This window comes from Zerene cesonia, chromosome 6 (assembly GCF_012273895.1).
Source record: "Zerene cesonia ecotype Mississippi chromosome 6, Zerene_cesonia_1.1, whole genome shotgun sequence".
NCBI classification, from domain to species: Eukaryota; Metazoa; Arthropoda; class Insecta; order Lepidoptera; family Pieridae; genus Zerene; species Zerene cesonia.
Window position 1 is genome coordinate 4,908,239 of NC_052107.1, and position 16,303 is coordinate 4,924,541.

At 32.2% G+C, this 16,303-nt stretch overlaps 1 protein-coding gene across 2 annotated transcripts in view; it reads left to right on the top strand.

The window, feature by feature from the left end:
* Window positions 1-16,303, top strand: part of LOC119840422 (acid sphingomyelinase-like phosphodiesterase 3a) — a 34,378-nt gene that overhangs the window by 11,438 nt on the left and 6,637 nt on the right. For both annotated transcript variants that reach the window (XM_038367030.1, XM_038367031.1), the window contains exons 2-6: window positions 2,470-2,555; window positions 13,149-13,217; window positions 13,553-13,712; window positions 14,385-14,587; window positions 15,090-15,247. In XM_038367030.1, the coding sequence (XP_038222958.1) occupies window positions 2,486-2,555; window positions 13,149-13,217; window positions 13,553-13,712; window positions 14,385-14,587; window positions 15,090-15,247 (660 nt within the window). In that variant the 5' untranslated portion in view covers window positions 2,470-2,485. The remainder of the gene's footprint in view (window positions 1-2,469; window positions 2,556-13,148; window positions 13,218-13,552; window positions 13,713-14,384; window positions 14,588-15,089; window positions 15,248-16,303) is intronic.

The window sequence follows — 16,303 nt, forward strand, 5'->3', positions numbered from 1 at the left end:
TAAGTAAGACAAATAAGATATTGTTGAGATTCAATCTCAGCGAAGGCGGTCACAGTTACAATAGATTCATACAAAGAACCCACATCCCTTCACAACCTAGCGAACCTCTATGCCACACTGATAGAAGTTCTGCGGTTTTTGAATTAAGCCGATAAAACTGAGATAGAGTTCGAAATTTTTGGATGAAATTAAATTGCTTTGTAACGAACTTTAGCGGTATATTGTTAACGTGTGAACGTGTGCACTTACCTAGAACAAAGACGTGACCCAAATCGTATTGCGTTTAACTTTAGTGGATACTAGGTAGTTTTATATATGTTTTTTTGGGAAGCGATATTACGGTATAAGCTATAGCCCTTGGCCTTACGTTTTTTACCGCTTTAGAACTATTTTTTTAGTTTGTTTACGTCATCAGTCTGTTGAAAGAAATAAGAGAATGGTGAAATTGGAGGAAAAAAGAAGCTTCATTATCATGTGCACAATAATTTTCTTGAAAATTATTTGTCATCATTATCATCAGCTATTGACTGTCCACTGTTGGACATAGGCATCTACCAAAGCACGCCGGTCTTCGGTATTTTGTTTAAATTATTACCAACTGCGCATTTTAAGAATAATCGATAAAATTATGCACTGAGACTGATTCTATATTCAAAAGCGTTAAGTTAATAAATACCATTGTTGAATCTGAATCGCAATTGAGGTGTCAAAAACGAAAGTGAAAATTGAATAAAAGTTATTTTCGTGTGTTTGCTGTGTACATAGTACTCTATACTTGTGTCAAAGAGTGGACTCATTTTTCGAGTGTTTACCCGACTGCGCCAGGAGGAGGGTCGTGAATTTCGAGTGTATGTATGAATACTTATGTATTTTTCGTGTGCTAGAGTGGGTGCGAGATAAATTTTAGTGAGCGAAGTCATTATATTCTTTATGAACAATACGAGAATAAATTGGTGAATCGTTGTTTTAAAAAACTATAGTATCAAAATAGAGGATTTCAAAGATTAGTACAATGAGAGTTAGAAGTGGACTGGTACCAAATTTCTTTATAAATGACGTTCGTAAAGATACATAACTGTATATATCCCGTTCTTCAGCTAAAGACTAACTAAAGAGCTGCATTGGTATTAGTAGCAGTCATTTTGTTTAGAACTTTTTTTTTCAAATGTTAAAACAGTTTCTAAGTGGTTATTTACGATTGTTTGTTTTTATAACACAACAAGTCTATTCCTTACTTTTTACTACTTAATTACCTTAAACAATAAACATATTGCAAATAACGTAATTTCAATGAAGACCATAGTGAACGAGTAAAATAGCAAAAAACGTATTTTGTTAAGCATCGGCCGCAAAACAATATGAGCGTACAAACGGCCATTTGGCGGCTTAAATCGCTGCCAAGCCGTGAAAGGCTTTGTTTGCTGAAAAATATTAAATGGCTGAAAGTCTGAAACAAAAGGGCTGTTCCGAAGTGGTTAAACGCTACGTAACTATAGTTTTGTTTTTTGTAACTGTAGGTAAGATTTCTTTACGGGGAAAATGAGCGGATTACGTAAATTTACTACCCGGGATAGAACTTCAGCACCTACTGCTGTAGTGAAACAAAACAGTGTGTGTATGAAAATGTATTATTACGATTTATTTCCTTGGTATGTGTTTTCTCTGGTATTGCCGTGGAAACAGCTCATACAATTGAGGTTATCTTTTACATAGGGTGTGTCTTTCATGAAAATTTATTATAGGACATTAATAAAATTGTTCCGACTCGGAGAATACGGTTAATTTGTTTATTTTACCTCACTGAATTAACCTGATATTGGCGTTTGTATATTTAATAAAAAATAAATAAGTTACTACTTTATTTTAATACTTTAAATATGTTAATCATAACAGATAATTCTCGAACGTAAAACAAAAATAAGAGCAATTTAATTTCAAGCCATAGCTGTTATTAATGAGATAATGTAATTAACATAATATTTATTTGTATTCAAATATTGCCTTTGTGTGTGGAATACACGTTCAAGGCTATTTATTTTGGGCTATAATTATGTTACAAGTGACCTTTATACTTTTCTATTACCTCGCCTCTAAATATGATTAAAGCATCGCATTAATTCGACTTTGATTATTTTATACAAAACAATCAAATAAAAAATTACGCTATATACTGAAATATGTGGTATTTTAAATCTTTGATTAGACTTGCACAGATTGTCATCACATTTTTACTAGGATTCTTAGCTTTAGATAAGTTTTGTGTCTACCAGATACGTGATTAAAATAATTGTAGTGTATACTAATATAGTCCTTATCCTCACCCACTGAAATTTCAAAATCGTTCAAGACGCTTTCGAATAGCATGGCAACTAATACGGTGAAACGAGAATCTGAAATATTGCATTAAGTGAAGTTAAAAATATCTTGTGTTAAAATGTTAATAATCATAATAGAATGTATTATTTTCAGATAGAACACCCACAAAATGTCCACAGCCAGCCTCGTATTGATGTCAACATGCGTACTCTTACTGACTTGCACTCACGCTAAAATCGGTAAGTGTATAAAGTATCCATAGTATCCATATACATACCATACCATACATTCATACCATACAGATACTAAATCAAAAAGCTTTCAAAAGACAACCGACGTAAATGACAGTAATTAAGTCTGTTAGAGCGAACAAAGCGGCAACTCGAAAGAATAAGGCATTCATTATGACTTGGTTTTGTATTCGTTGTAATGTACCACCTACGCTTAGATGAAGTGTTTAGTTTTGGTATTGAATTGTATAAAAAGAAGATTATTGAGGTTATCTGTACCATATAAAAATACTACTTCCCTGTATAATATACGATACTAAACGCGTAATATTATATCTAGACTTCTTAAATAACTTCATTCTCATACAAAGCTGTTTATAATGTATGAATAATTTATATTTTAATATTATTGTTATAACTTTTTAGAGCGCCAGGCATACAAATTCGAGACGACTTATATAAGATTCTTCGGTAATCAATCAACCTTGCAAAATTTTTTAATAATTTCCAATAGATATCGTTAAACTTTCTTATTGTAACTTTCGTTTCAAAATACAACATCTCCCTTGAAAGCAACATTAACGTATGCTCCATCACTCCGATATAAAATTTTAATGTTCATATTGTGCAATAACTATAAATTAGACAGCAAACACACCGATAACTCCAATAAAGCGCTACAAGTACACGTTTAATTCATGGTCTACCTTTAATTGAAGTTTCTCTCGAATGTCTCTCTCACAATGGCTGGCAAGAATTACCCAATAAGTGTTCTTTGAATATATGTAATGAAAATATGTCTTGAAGTTAATTGATTGTGTTGGAAATTAGTACTATAGTTCTGTTTATAACATTTTTATTTAGTCAATTGTCACCTTCATTTGAATTTATTTTATTCATTACAAGTTTCATACCTTCATCAATTATTATAAAATGTTGAAAAGCATTATTGTAATGTTACCTAATCAAAATAAACGAGGTAATAACTAATTACTTACCTTTTAATAGTATATTTCCGTAGCAAACATTTTTACCAACTGTGTGAAAATAAATCGTACCTTTTCATGTCATTGTTGGCGAAGAAGTCGGTGGTTCGCCTAACGGTAAGTTCTACCACCGCCTATGAACATTTGCAAAGGCCTTACCTCACTACCTTGCCTACTGCGAACAGATTGCTCGCTTTAAAAGTCAAGGGACCCATGAGGGGAAAGGAAAGTACTGGGAAGGGTAAGGAAAAGGATTTCGGCCCACGGCTCTTCTACAATCAGATACTTTCTAAAATCAGATTCTAGAAATATTATTAAGGAAGAGCAGTATTTTCAAAATTGAGGGTGTAATTTAGTTTTAAATAGTCTACTCTAATATTCAACTACTTATTCAAGTGGCCTTGGAGTTCTGAAAATGGTATTACAGACGATGTAAATCAATAATGTGCTCTATTTTCGGAACAGTTTGGGTTGTATCTAATTAACTTATTACATTAAAATAGTTCCTGAAACAAAAATCGCGGTTAAGATGTTTTGTACTTTTGTAACGACATTTAAATAAATAAACTTGTAATATGTATGGAAATAAATAATGTTAAGTCTGTTTCTATGGTATATATATAATTAATATATATAAAAACTCATAAGGAAAACACCAAATAAATAAAGCATTGGTTATCACCTATTATCATTTATTATTAATATCATTTATTTATTATTATTCCCTATCCGATAGGATAATATGACTTGCTGTTTCTCTTTTCCTTTATCTTATTGAAGAGAGAAATTTCCAGTTAAGATAGAATTCATAATGACATTGCATTTACTGGCAACGTTCTAACCAAATGAATGCATTAGATGGGTCTTAATAATTAAATACTACACGACTATTAGAGTTTGAAACCGAATTATTTCACCCAAAATTATAATATATATGAATTTCAATTTGTGCAATCGAAATATAGGACTTTGCTGGATAAACTTTAAGAGGGTTAGTCTAGTGTTTATACGTAAAGTTTTAGTGTTCTGGTAAATGGCTATGCGCTGTTTTTGTCAGACTAAAAGTTTTTAATGAGGCCGAAATATGTTCAGGTTGGACTTAAGTGCACTTAAATAAAAGCGAAGTGAATATATAATCTCGTTCGTTTATCCAAAACAAAATAGGTTATCAGTTACATATTAGCGTCAAACATTTTTTTTTTTTATTCAAAATATAATATAATATCTAGTAAAATATAACTTAAAAACAAGCGTAAATAATAACATCAAATAACTTTTTTCATTTGTTATTCTATAGAGTGTATGACATCATAAACGGACACAGCTTTTGATTCAAAATTGTAGGACAGCGGGATGCCCTTTGGACATCTAAATGTGCGTATTATGTAATAATTATTATTGGGTGGTTACAACACAAAATAAATAGTTGAGACTACTTTTGAAGTCAAATTCAAACGATATTAAATTTATTTATTTACGTATTAATTACAACACTTTATTGTACATAACAGAAAATAAAGTTTAAACAATATAATGGCACTATGACATTTCGTACAAAAGGCGGCGTTATTGCTAGACAGCAATCTCTGCCAGAAAAGGAAAGGAAATGCAAGAGGTTTTAGAGTTAGTGCAAAAAATGTAAACATGTATAAGAACATGTAAAAACAAAAATTTAAATTTATTGCGATAAATCGACTTTTGAGTTCCGCATATAATTAATGTAGTTTAAATTTCTACAAAACTACACAAACAAGAAAATAGTACCACAACCGTAGCATTATCGTAAAACTAAATGGCAATTTCCTATAACACACGAAGATTCATTGCTTATTCTTGGCCCATACGTCAGTAGATAATTTAGATTCTCTAATCACAAGCTACTCCTTTTGTTGAAGGGTTCAGCTTGATTGATGATACTTCTATGTTGGACTGACTTTGTCTTTACTATACTATATTTTGTATATAAAGTAATTGTTGGTTTCTATGTCACTTGCACTTGCGTTATTTTATATAATATTTGTTTTTTTTGAGGGTAGATGGTTAAAAGAGCGCACGTTTTTGTAAAGTCTTATAAGTTGAAATTATTATAATAATTTTCATAATTAAACTTGTGTAATGCAAGTTTAAACGTTAGTATGAATATTCTTTATAATATCACATCAGTTTTAAACAATTGTTTCACAAAAAAATCTAAGATGAGAAAAAAAATATGGATGACACTAAACACACATTAGCACAGATGTCTCAAATGTTTAGAGACAGAACGTTTCAACGACAGTTAGATATGCACAAAATCCGTTTAATAATGCCCCAATACTAACCTTTCATCAGAATTTTACATGTTCAGGTGTCTTCTCATGACACCTCTCCAATATATTCAATCAAGAAAAATTTTATAATATTACTAGGTTATGTACCTTGTTCATCTTGTTTTTAGCTTGTTATGTTTTCAAATAAAGGTGGAATCTAATTGTGGTGAAATTGGTGTTCGAATAAATTTAATAAATAAGCTTAATTATCTATGGGTAAATTCCACTTTAAATAACAGATCAGACTTTTCGTTTAGAAGTTGGAATTGGTATGAATTTTCATACAGCTTAGTAAGAAAGTCACGATTTGACAGACTAGATTCTACGCTTCGTCTAACCACCGAACTGACATGAAATGGAATTAAGTGCGGATATAGCTCAAATTCCCGTTAAGGACAACACAATTTCACAAACACTATTGGGGCGTATTAGTATTTTTTCTCACAACTTACATTTACAGTCTAAAACAAACGAGTAGTAGTAACATTTTGGTGTACATAGTACAAGGAGTAGGTACATACTGGTGTGACTGGTGATATATGTATGAATGTTTAAGCTATAGTAACGAATGTTGTGTTATCGTCTAAGAAAACAACCACGTTTATAATAACACTTGGACTTTAAGTAACGTGTAATTATCGTCTGTAGCATTTAATTTATTGTTTCAATACCACTGCCAATTAGTTTCTTCCATTCCGCAGGCGATACCTTATCAATCATCAATGGACACGTAACATGCAATACCGATCGCAAATAACGTGAGACCAATACACCTGTGGCATGTATCGTGCACTGAATAAATGATTTGATTTGTAACGAATTGCCTTAGCGAATAGGCGCGATATCACGAAGGTATCGATCCTCTCCTAACACGGAGTGAACACAAAATACATCACTGTGTGTGGATAAATTTCAACCCACCAAGTCTTTGAATTCATTAAATTACTTAATTTTTTATGTCTTGCCGGGAACTGAATTGCTTGAATGATTGAATGAAATTGAACTTGAATTGCGACAATAAGCACTGGCTATTGTCGCCGTTTATTTAATATAAATAAATTTTAAAGAAGTAGAAATGCAGCAAGGATCACTCAGAGGTCGAAAGATGACCTTCCATCTGCTAATCACACGTGTATTGCGAAAAATTTATTAGAGAAATCTGTACGACAGACTTTAAAATACGTATAAAGATTATAGACTGACTGTTGAGAGAAACTAGAAGTCGTAAAGTTACGTAGACAACAAAGATTCAGTTGTGTAAGCCTTCATAACTTTTAAAAGAAGCAAAATATAATTTTGTAAAAACTCAATAAAAGTAAATGGTATATTTTAACTAAAAAAAAACGAGTAAATTATTAACGACTCTTGACTAAATTACGATACCAAATTTAATCTCCCATTAAACCCTCTCAAGGGTTGAATTAGAGCCCATCCTTATTAGACGATTACGGTATAAATAAACTTGCGATCCAATTTCGTGCAATTAGTTCAGCGGCTACCATCGGCGTTGATAAGTAAGTCAATCAATCGTCACATGTTCTTTATGTATTGAAGGTTTGTATCCGACGCATGCCAGCACGTAGGAAAACACATGGTAATCCAGCTGCTATTCGGGGGTCTATTCTGATCATACTGAATATCTAGTGAATGGTGTTTGAAATGTGAAATGGAGTCGTGTTTCGCGCACATTTACTTAAGCTAACCACATAATAACAACTTGATAAACGAGCGTACATGAGCGTTTCCAGTTAATGAATACCTTTACAGTATGCTTTGAGTAACATTTTATGACGCAATTTCTCTGCTTGAATCGTGAAAATTATTATGTTTAAAACTAATCTTGACTTAACCTCGATTGGTTCAATGCATGGTTAAAATATAGCGAGTCACGTCAAGGTTTCGTCAAAAAGAAATATTAGATATTTCATGAAACTAATATTTATTTTTATATTAAAAAAAAAAATTGAGAACGAAGTACCTCGATACACTTTCTTACATAAAAAATACATTCACTTTTCTAAAGATCAAAACGGTTATGTTTAAAATAATTACAACATGATTAGAACGTTAAGGTAAACGCGCCGCTATAATATTTAGTTAAACTGAATTCCGGTACATCAATCTTAAGTTCCTTTATTTTATTCCACAAAGGTAAGAACCATTAATATTCACTCTGATTTATATCCCCGAGATATTCAAACCACTTACAGTTATTTAAGATACTGCGTATTACGTTTGAATTTATTAGAACGGGATCTGTTGGAATCTATGCCGTGATTACAATTTTTCCCGGAGCATTTAGACTATTTAAATGCTGAATTTATGAGTTACGAAATATTGCTTGTTCTTTGAGAAATTTTTGTTTAGTCATTCAATTATACAAATAATGTAATTGTAAATTTCTTACATTGGATTCATGGAATTTTAATATTGCTCTGGCGAAATAGTCACAAAAATTGTGGTCGAATAAGATTCCTGCAATATTAAGTACTGATGGAGACCTTGGGTAAACCATTTGGAAGAAAGTGTCAACTGTTCCGATCGGTTCCATTTGTTCAAAAGACCGCCAAACGTAAAAAAAAAATATGTATTTTGCCTTTTCTATCAAAAGTAAAAAAACCAAACCAGATAAAGATTGTAGATCTTACATTGTCCTCAGAAATGGTCATCATACGAAATTTTGTAAGAGCTTCGTACTGCATGTTAAAACGTAAGCGCATCAATCTTTTTAAACATTGGGATAAAACTAGGACTTATACGTCATAATACGTCATAACATAATATAATATACATTAAAAGAACATGCATGGTATCATGCCGCTATCTTTCGGACACTGCGGGGAATAATTGGACTCACTTTATCCGTAGAAATTTATAGTTAGCCATTTCAGATGAGGCACTCTTAAATGAATACCGCGGAGAATTATTTTCTTTGCTTAGATATATATATTAAGTAATAATTATTTAATCAGTCCTCGATAGTTCGATAGAAATGATTATAATGTTAACTATACTATGCTTTGTTTTTTATATTGATATTATTTTCATGCTGTAGTTAATATTTTTGTGGATGGACTTTCATTATGTTGATTTTTAATCCTCGATTAAAACTTATTCATCTAATATCTTATTAAACATTCCGTAAAAAATGTGTGAATTAAGAAAAATTACCCGTCTTTTGATGTTTTGACACGTGACAATTATGTAATAAAGGTTCCATACCCGAAGGGTATAACGGGACTTACGAAACTACCACCCGAAAACATGATTTCTATTCAAACATATTATACTCGTGTACATTTTATTATTCAACAATCTGTGACCTTGTCGTACATAAAATATTAATTATCCAATAGCGTTTCTAACGTTTCTTCAACTAATCAACATATTAATAATTAATTACACTAGTTACTGAGATAAGCGCATACAACCAAAAAAGAACTCTTCAGCTTTATATTCGTATCAGTAAAGATTGACCACAATGACCAATGGAGATAAATTTTATTTAACTACAATACACTTTTTCTTCGTAAAACAGAAATAAAGCTAATAAGGGTCGTTTGTATATATTTCCAAATATTAATTCATCAAACTCAGGGGATATTTGGGATACATTTGCATTCTAATTTGATGCATGAAACTTTCCCAAAGAAGTTATTCAAGGATTTGCCGCGTTTTAGATATTTCATATTATAAAACGTCCTACGCAATTGCTGTGGGATAAAATGTTTTCGTCAAATCAATTTGGATGCAAGATGAGTCGCTGGCGATGAAAAATACATAAATGACACACTTAGTTTATTGTAGAAAACTGGTACTAATAGGTGAACCTGTCATGCAAGTCATCGGGTCTCTGGACATAATTTTAATTGAAAGAGGTTGTATAAATTACAGAGTTAAAAATAACATTACAGTAAATAAATATGTCGTCGATAAGATATCACATGGTCACTCAGAAAATTCAAGCGTAAAGGCCCACGAGGGCTGCGAGATGCTATCTTGTCAAGGTCTGTTGGGTGAAGTAACAGCGTGATGAGTTATTAATTATTTGTCCAAAACTCTTCAGTCTCTTCAGCTTCTGCCCAGCAGTTGGATAACCATGTCTAATAATAATAACAATACTAAATAAATAAGTGATTAACACTTTTTGAACGAACGTGTTTTTTTAATAACTAGATATAAAATATACATGGACATCCCATACTACTATCTGAGTAAGCACCTAGTTAACTGAAAGAGAATATAATTTCTTTGTAATTTAAGAATTAAGTAACTATAATAAAAAGTATATATTTATTTATGCGAAGGAAATGTTGCTAAACAAACTAATTTACCTCAATTAAAGTTGTCGTTAATATTTGCCTATGAAATATTAAAAGAAGTGTTTACAACCAGACGTAAAAACGTGAATTGATTCGCAATGCATTCAATTATAAAGTAAATCGTTCTGCATTACTTGTTATATATGACTAGCTGTATCCCGCAGCATCACTCGAGTGGTACTCGGGTAAAAAGCCCCTGCTAATACAGACTATAACCTTTCTCTGTATCAAATTTCATACGATAGAAGTTTTCGCGTGAAAGAGATTTATACTTACAAACATTCGCGTTTATAATAGTAAGTAAGATGATACAGAGGCAAATAAATACATATAACATCAAACATTTGCAAGTACAATTTGATATAAAATTATAATTCATAAAAATAGATAATAAAAATGTATATAAACCAATATTAATAATCTAAGTACAAAGCAACTAAGGTAAAATTTCGTGCATCGTGTAATGCAGAATATTCCCAGCATTTGGATGGTATTCGACACATATTATACAAGGGAAAATAAGCTTAAAACTACGAACACGTAACAAAATTTAAATGTGGCTCTGTGACACGTAATCACATGGAAGAGAGATGTGAATATTATTCATTTTAGATGCTGAGTTTTTCCTGTTGGCGCGCGAACTTTCGTGCCATAAATCATCGTTATTGTGTGTGTTTATTTAAATCTAACTATCTTTTATTCACCATGTTATTCCAAAATACTCTTTATTAAAATAATTTTTATGAAACCGTCGTGAAGCGAGTAATGTAACCATACATTTATATATTTACGTATTGAATACGTAGACGATATCGTCATGGTGTCTTAATGAGGAAGATCTCTTAAAAATCACCTTAAAGATGAATATACACGTGAGATTCAATAAAACATTAGATATTTTTTTATGAATTTAGTATCTATACAGTATTGTATGTAGTTTTATTAGAAATGTTTTCATTTTACTATTGGCGTTTAAGGACGTATTACTGTTGTCCTATTCACTTCAAGGCCAACACTGTAACCAAGCACCGCCTGCGGGCAACTCCAAAGAAAAACGCTTGACGATTATTGAGAAATCGTACTTAAATCAACCTTCTCCTTTATTATTTAAGCTCTTCGTGGAAACAGAGCTGGTTCCTTTTACATGGAATAAAGGATATTTATTGTCTTTCAGTTACATAACCATGGGCGTCAGGCGTATATAATAATATTAAAAAAAATTATATGAGCATGAGAAAATAATTCAGTAGTTTTTAGGACAGATTTTCTCAAGGTAATTAGTAAACATGTTTTCAGTTGATATTGTATTTATATTTTAGTGAAGTTACCTACACAGTTCAATTCAAGTCAAGGTTCTCTATCTTCAATCATCTTTTCTATAGTTAAAGTAGAAGCTTCAACAACTCATAGCTCTTACAGTGTGATTTGTGCACACGCACTGACTGCAGGAGTCAGACGAAAGTGTATCCCGCACGCTAGTCTTGCTGCATAGAAGCCAGAGTACTTTTAATATACATGGGTTTCCCAGTAAACGTGGAGAAAGGTAAGGAAAGGAAAGATAATTATTTTATTCATTTCTGATCTTAACATCGTCGTTTTAACGGAGGTTCTAACTAGAGTGTTATACAAATAAAGGCATTTTTATGTTTTAAATTATTAAATAACGCATTCATATTTAAGATACATGGCTAAATTCATTTATTCATAGAAACACAGGGATTGGTACTAAATATTACATACAAAATTACATGTAATATTCTTAACAAAACAGATTAAAAAAGAAATATGTTGGAAGCAAAAAGTTCGAGCCGCGTGTGCTTAACGATACCCAAAAGATATTTTGAACGTTCACGCTCATTAGTCCGTGGGTATGTCATTAATCAATCGTTTTTTAGCCCACTGTGAGAGGGAAATGGTGGAATATAATGACCGACCTTTAAGTGTACTTGCTTATTTATTTGTTTTTTATTTTATTATTTATAGGAGGCAGAGCATTAAAATACAATCTAAAACATTCAAGCACAACAATTGCAGCAAATTTAAACTATATATATTATCTATCATCAAATTTATTCAAAAAATTTTAAAGATCATCCAATCTATTCAAAATATGAAAAGTCTTAAACACAGACAAAAAGTAATTAATTAGAATAATATATATTAATTAGAATAATAATAATCCCAAAAAGTAATTAATTGGAATAACATATTAAACAATTCATTTTCTAAATGCAATCTTCTCTTCATAATTTTTTTTATAGGTACTGGTATATGTCGAAATGGAATTAAAAACCTGTGTATGATTTATGTAATTTTATTTTTTTTTTATTTCGTTGTATGCCAAACAGTTATATAGAATTTACTTCGGTTCAAATGTTCGCTGTGGCTTCTTCCGGTGGCAGATCCGAATAGTCCAATTTTTAATGAATGCTCCGCATGCATCCGATTGAATTCGATACATTTGTTCATTTACCTCTGCTATCGACAATCGGTGGATTGTGGTTAATAAGAAAGCCCACAAAATATGCTAGCGGTGTCAAATCGCATGATTTTGACTCAAATCACATTACTATTACTCCGCTTCGATTCTCTTCAAAGCAATCCGAGTCAGTTAACAAACAGCGCCGGCTATGATGAACTTTAGCTCCTGGGTCAATTGAATCTTGTCTCGTTGAAACATTTGCTAAGTTGCAGTCTGTGAAATCTCGAATCCTAGGGCAGTATGAAGAAACGTTTATTGAAAATCCCTTATACTAAACACTACACTAATTCTTAACGTTGTATGATTGTTTTTGACATATTTACAGTGAGCGGGTTCAAATAGTACTTACTGGAGGATGATTTTTATTGTGTTCTTATTGTGTTCGCTCTTATTGTGTTCGCGTTCTATTAAAATAATAATAAGTATACATAAATATCTATACTTTATTTCGTATCATATTTGTGATGAATGTGCAAAAGCTTATGTAAAATTTATTGTTTTAGGTTACTTCTGGCACATAACAGACTTCCACTACGATCCATTATACTCACCGCAAGGAGACACGAGGAAGCGTAAGTTATTTTAAACCTTAAAATTGTCAAATCTACGGAATGACCCATTCCTATATATGCATTTTGTGATATATATATATATATATATATATATTATGTGATATCTGTTGAGCTGCATTGTATTACGATTATTCTTAATTGTAAAAATTAAATCTTTTCTTATCAGCATAGTCCATAATGTAACTCTTTCAAACCATAAAAATTAACACAATATGCCATATCAAAATATGTTTTCAGTTTTTTTGACGAAATCCACATACAGTCATGGTATTGCTTTTAACCAGATGGTATGTATTATAGAGGATATACAATAACTAATATTATGTATGCAACAGATTGCCACCGAACAGATGACCGTGGCAGTTCAGGGCATCACCGCTCGCTGGGTCGCTTTGGGGACTACGCCTGCGACAGTCCCTTAGAACTAATCGCATCCGCTCTCCGGTATATGCGCACGAGGCATTCTGAGAATGTCGAGTTTGTTTTGTGGACCGGGTGAGTAATCTTAGGTTCCTTGCTCATATTGAAAGTATATTGAAAGTACAGCGAGAATGTTAAGTAAAATAAACTGCAATAACGAGCTGGATAATATAAGTATAATAAGGTAATACGAATTTATATGGAAAATTCTTAGGTGTTAAGTCGAAATACAAGTCAGTGGATATTTAACTGACCGCATCTTATGCTGCTCAGCCCACAGGTCGTTTGCCAAATGCTGATTGCAACGAGCTATGAACAACACTTATGCATAAAACCTCCATTCACGACCATTGAGATTAGTCGCCTAGATGTCCTAAATTGAAGACGAAGACGAGAAATCTGTATTTTAGATAACAGCAATTTTGAACTAATAATAGTGACATATGACAGTAAACTGTCAGAACAGGCTTTTGATATATTAAGCAGTTCTGCAGTAAAAGCAAAATATTAAAATTTTCTCATTCCAACACATGTATTAAATTTGACTTAGTTTAGATTGAATGTTACTAACATAATTCAATTCAGTTAAGTCTGTGAAGTCTGAGAAAGGGTGAGTTGAGAGGATGGTGAATTCTGGGTTCTGCTATTCATTTCTATGGACCGTGGTGACTGTTATCGTCATTTTAATATAAGAATAAATCTAATTTAATATGTTTATGTATGTTAATTAAAATTATTTGTCCACAGGGGTATAATTGCTTCCAAGTACAGTGGTAAAGACGTCGATAGGTACCAGGCAATCAGAAATATGACGGAGTTACTTCGAATGACATTTAGCTCTCACTTCGTTTTCCCGGTACTGGGATACACAGACCCGGCGCCATCGGAAACGTTAACTAATTTATGGAGCCATTGGTTGCCTCTGGAAGCCTTGCAAACATTAAAAAATGGTATGAGCTTTAAGAGCTCCATATATTGTATACGAGTGAGAGCACAAAATAAACACTTTTAATTTTTCATTAAGAAATCAATTGATGTCATAATCTATAGAGCGTTGTTTTGCGTTGCAAAGAAAAAATGCAATCGCAAAATTTATTTTAAAATAATATGGTCCAATATTGTTTTGACAAGCAATTAAACGGACATAAAATCATAAATTTATACCAGTTACTAAACAGTTGCGTATAACTATGGAAAATACGGAATGCACAGCTTTATATTTTCATCGTTAATCATCATTCATTTGCATATAATTAATATAATAATTTTTGATTGTGGTTTATAAAATGACGTTAACAGCCAGCTGCAACTTTCGAATAATATGTTATGTTTGTCATCTGTCAGTTATAATGGCAAATATTGTTTGAAAATACAAGTCGAAAAAGTGACAAATAGGCTATCAGCAAGTGGTGAAACTGGCACTTAATGTTCAATTTATTATCAATTTATCAGGGGGATACTATACAATAGAGCAGACACAAAGCAAGTTACGGATCGTGGCTCTAAACACAAATTTGTTTACGGTCCGTGAGCAGAACACTGTCCACGCGCGCCGCCAATGGGAATGGCTGGATTCTGTTCTCGAGAAAGCTATCGCTAACAAAGAAATGGTAAGAAAATCTGTATGATTATAACGTGTAGTTCAAATGTGATATGCAGCTAATATTACACACTCCTAACGGCCTCTTGGCATAGTATTTAAAGAGTAAAGGAAGTATTGTATGTATTATACACTAGCTTTTCGCCCGCGGCTTCGCCCGCGTAGAATTCGCTTATATCGCGCGACATGGTAAGGAGTATTTTCTTCGTATTAAAAAGTATGTTTTGTTCTTTCCCACGTTTAGCTCCATCTTCATACCAAGTTTCATCAAGATCGGTTTGACAATAACGAACTTTCATACGAACTTTCATCCCCTCTTTCAACCCTTTCTACCCTTTTTTCGCGATAAAAAGTATCCTATGTATTTTCCCAAGTTCAGTTCTATCTTCATACCAAATTTTGTCAAAATCGGTTCCGTGGTTTAGGCGTGAAAGCGTAACAGACAGACAGACAGACAGAGTTACTTTCGCATTTATAATATTAGTAGGGATATAATCATAGCATCGTAGTGATTTACACTGCTTTTTACCTACATCTCTTCACTTACAAACTTGCACCCTTACTCATATACACACATAAACTGACACACGCACACTCACACATACATTTACACACACATTCGAACACTTATACTTTTAATATCTAGTCATAATCGGTTTATTAAAATTTTCATATGCATTGTTATAATACTTAAGTTAAGGAAAAGGGGGTCCTCCTGACACAGGTTTTTTCTTAAACTTACTAGGAGGTCCCTACTACTCCATTTTTTGTAAAATTGGAAATTAAATAAACTATTTTTATTATTTATTTGATTAGGATTAGTATTAGGCAGTTATTTGTATACATTTCCCCCGTACATTTATAGCCCGTAGCACTCAGGGACCATGTACATATCCAACATATATGTACATAGCGAAGAGATTATCACTTACTAACAAACACATAAACTCTTCAGCTTTATAGTACAGATACACAGTGTATTAATGCTATATTCATACAGACACTACCTTTATACTCAATAATATCAGGGTTGTCTGCTGACTAACGAACGGACGGATGTGTTACG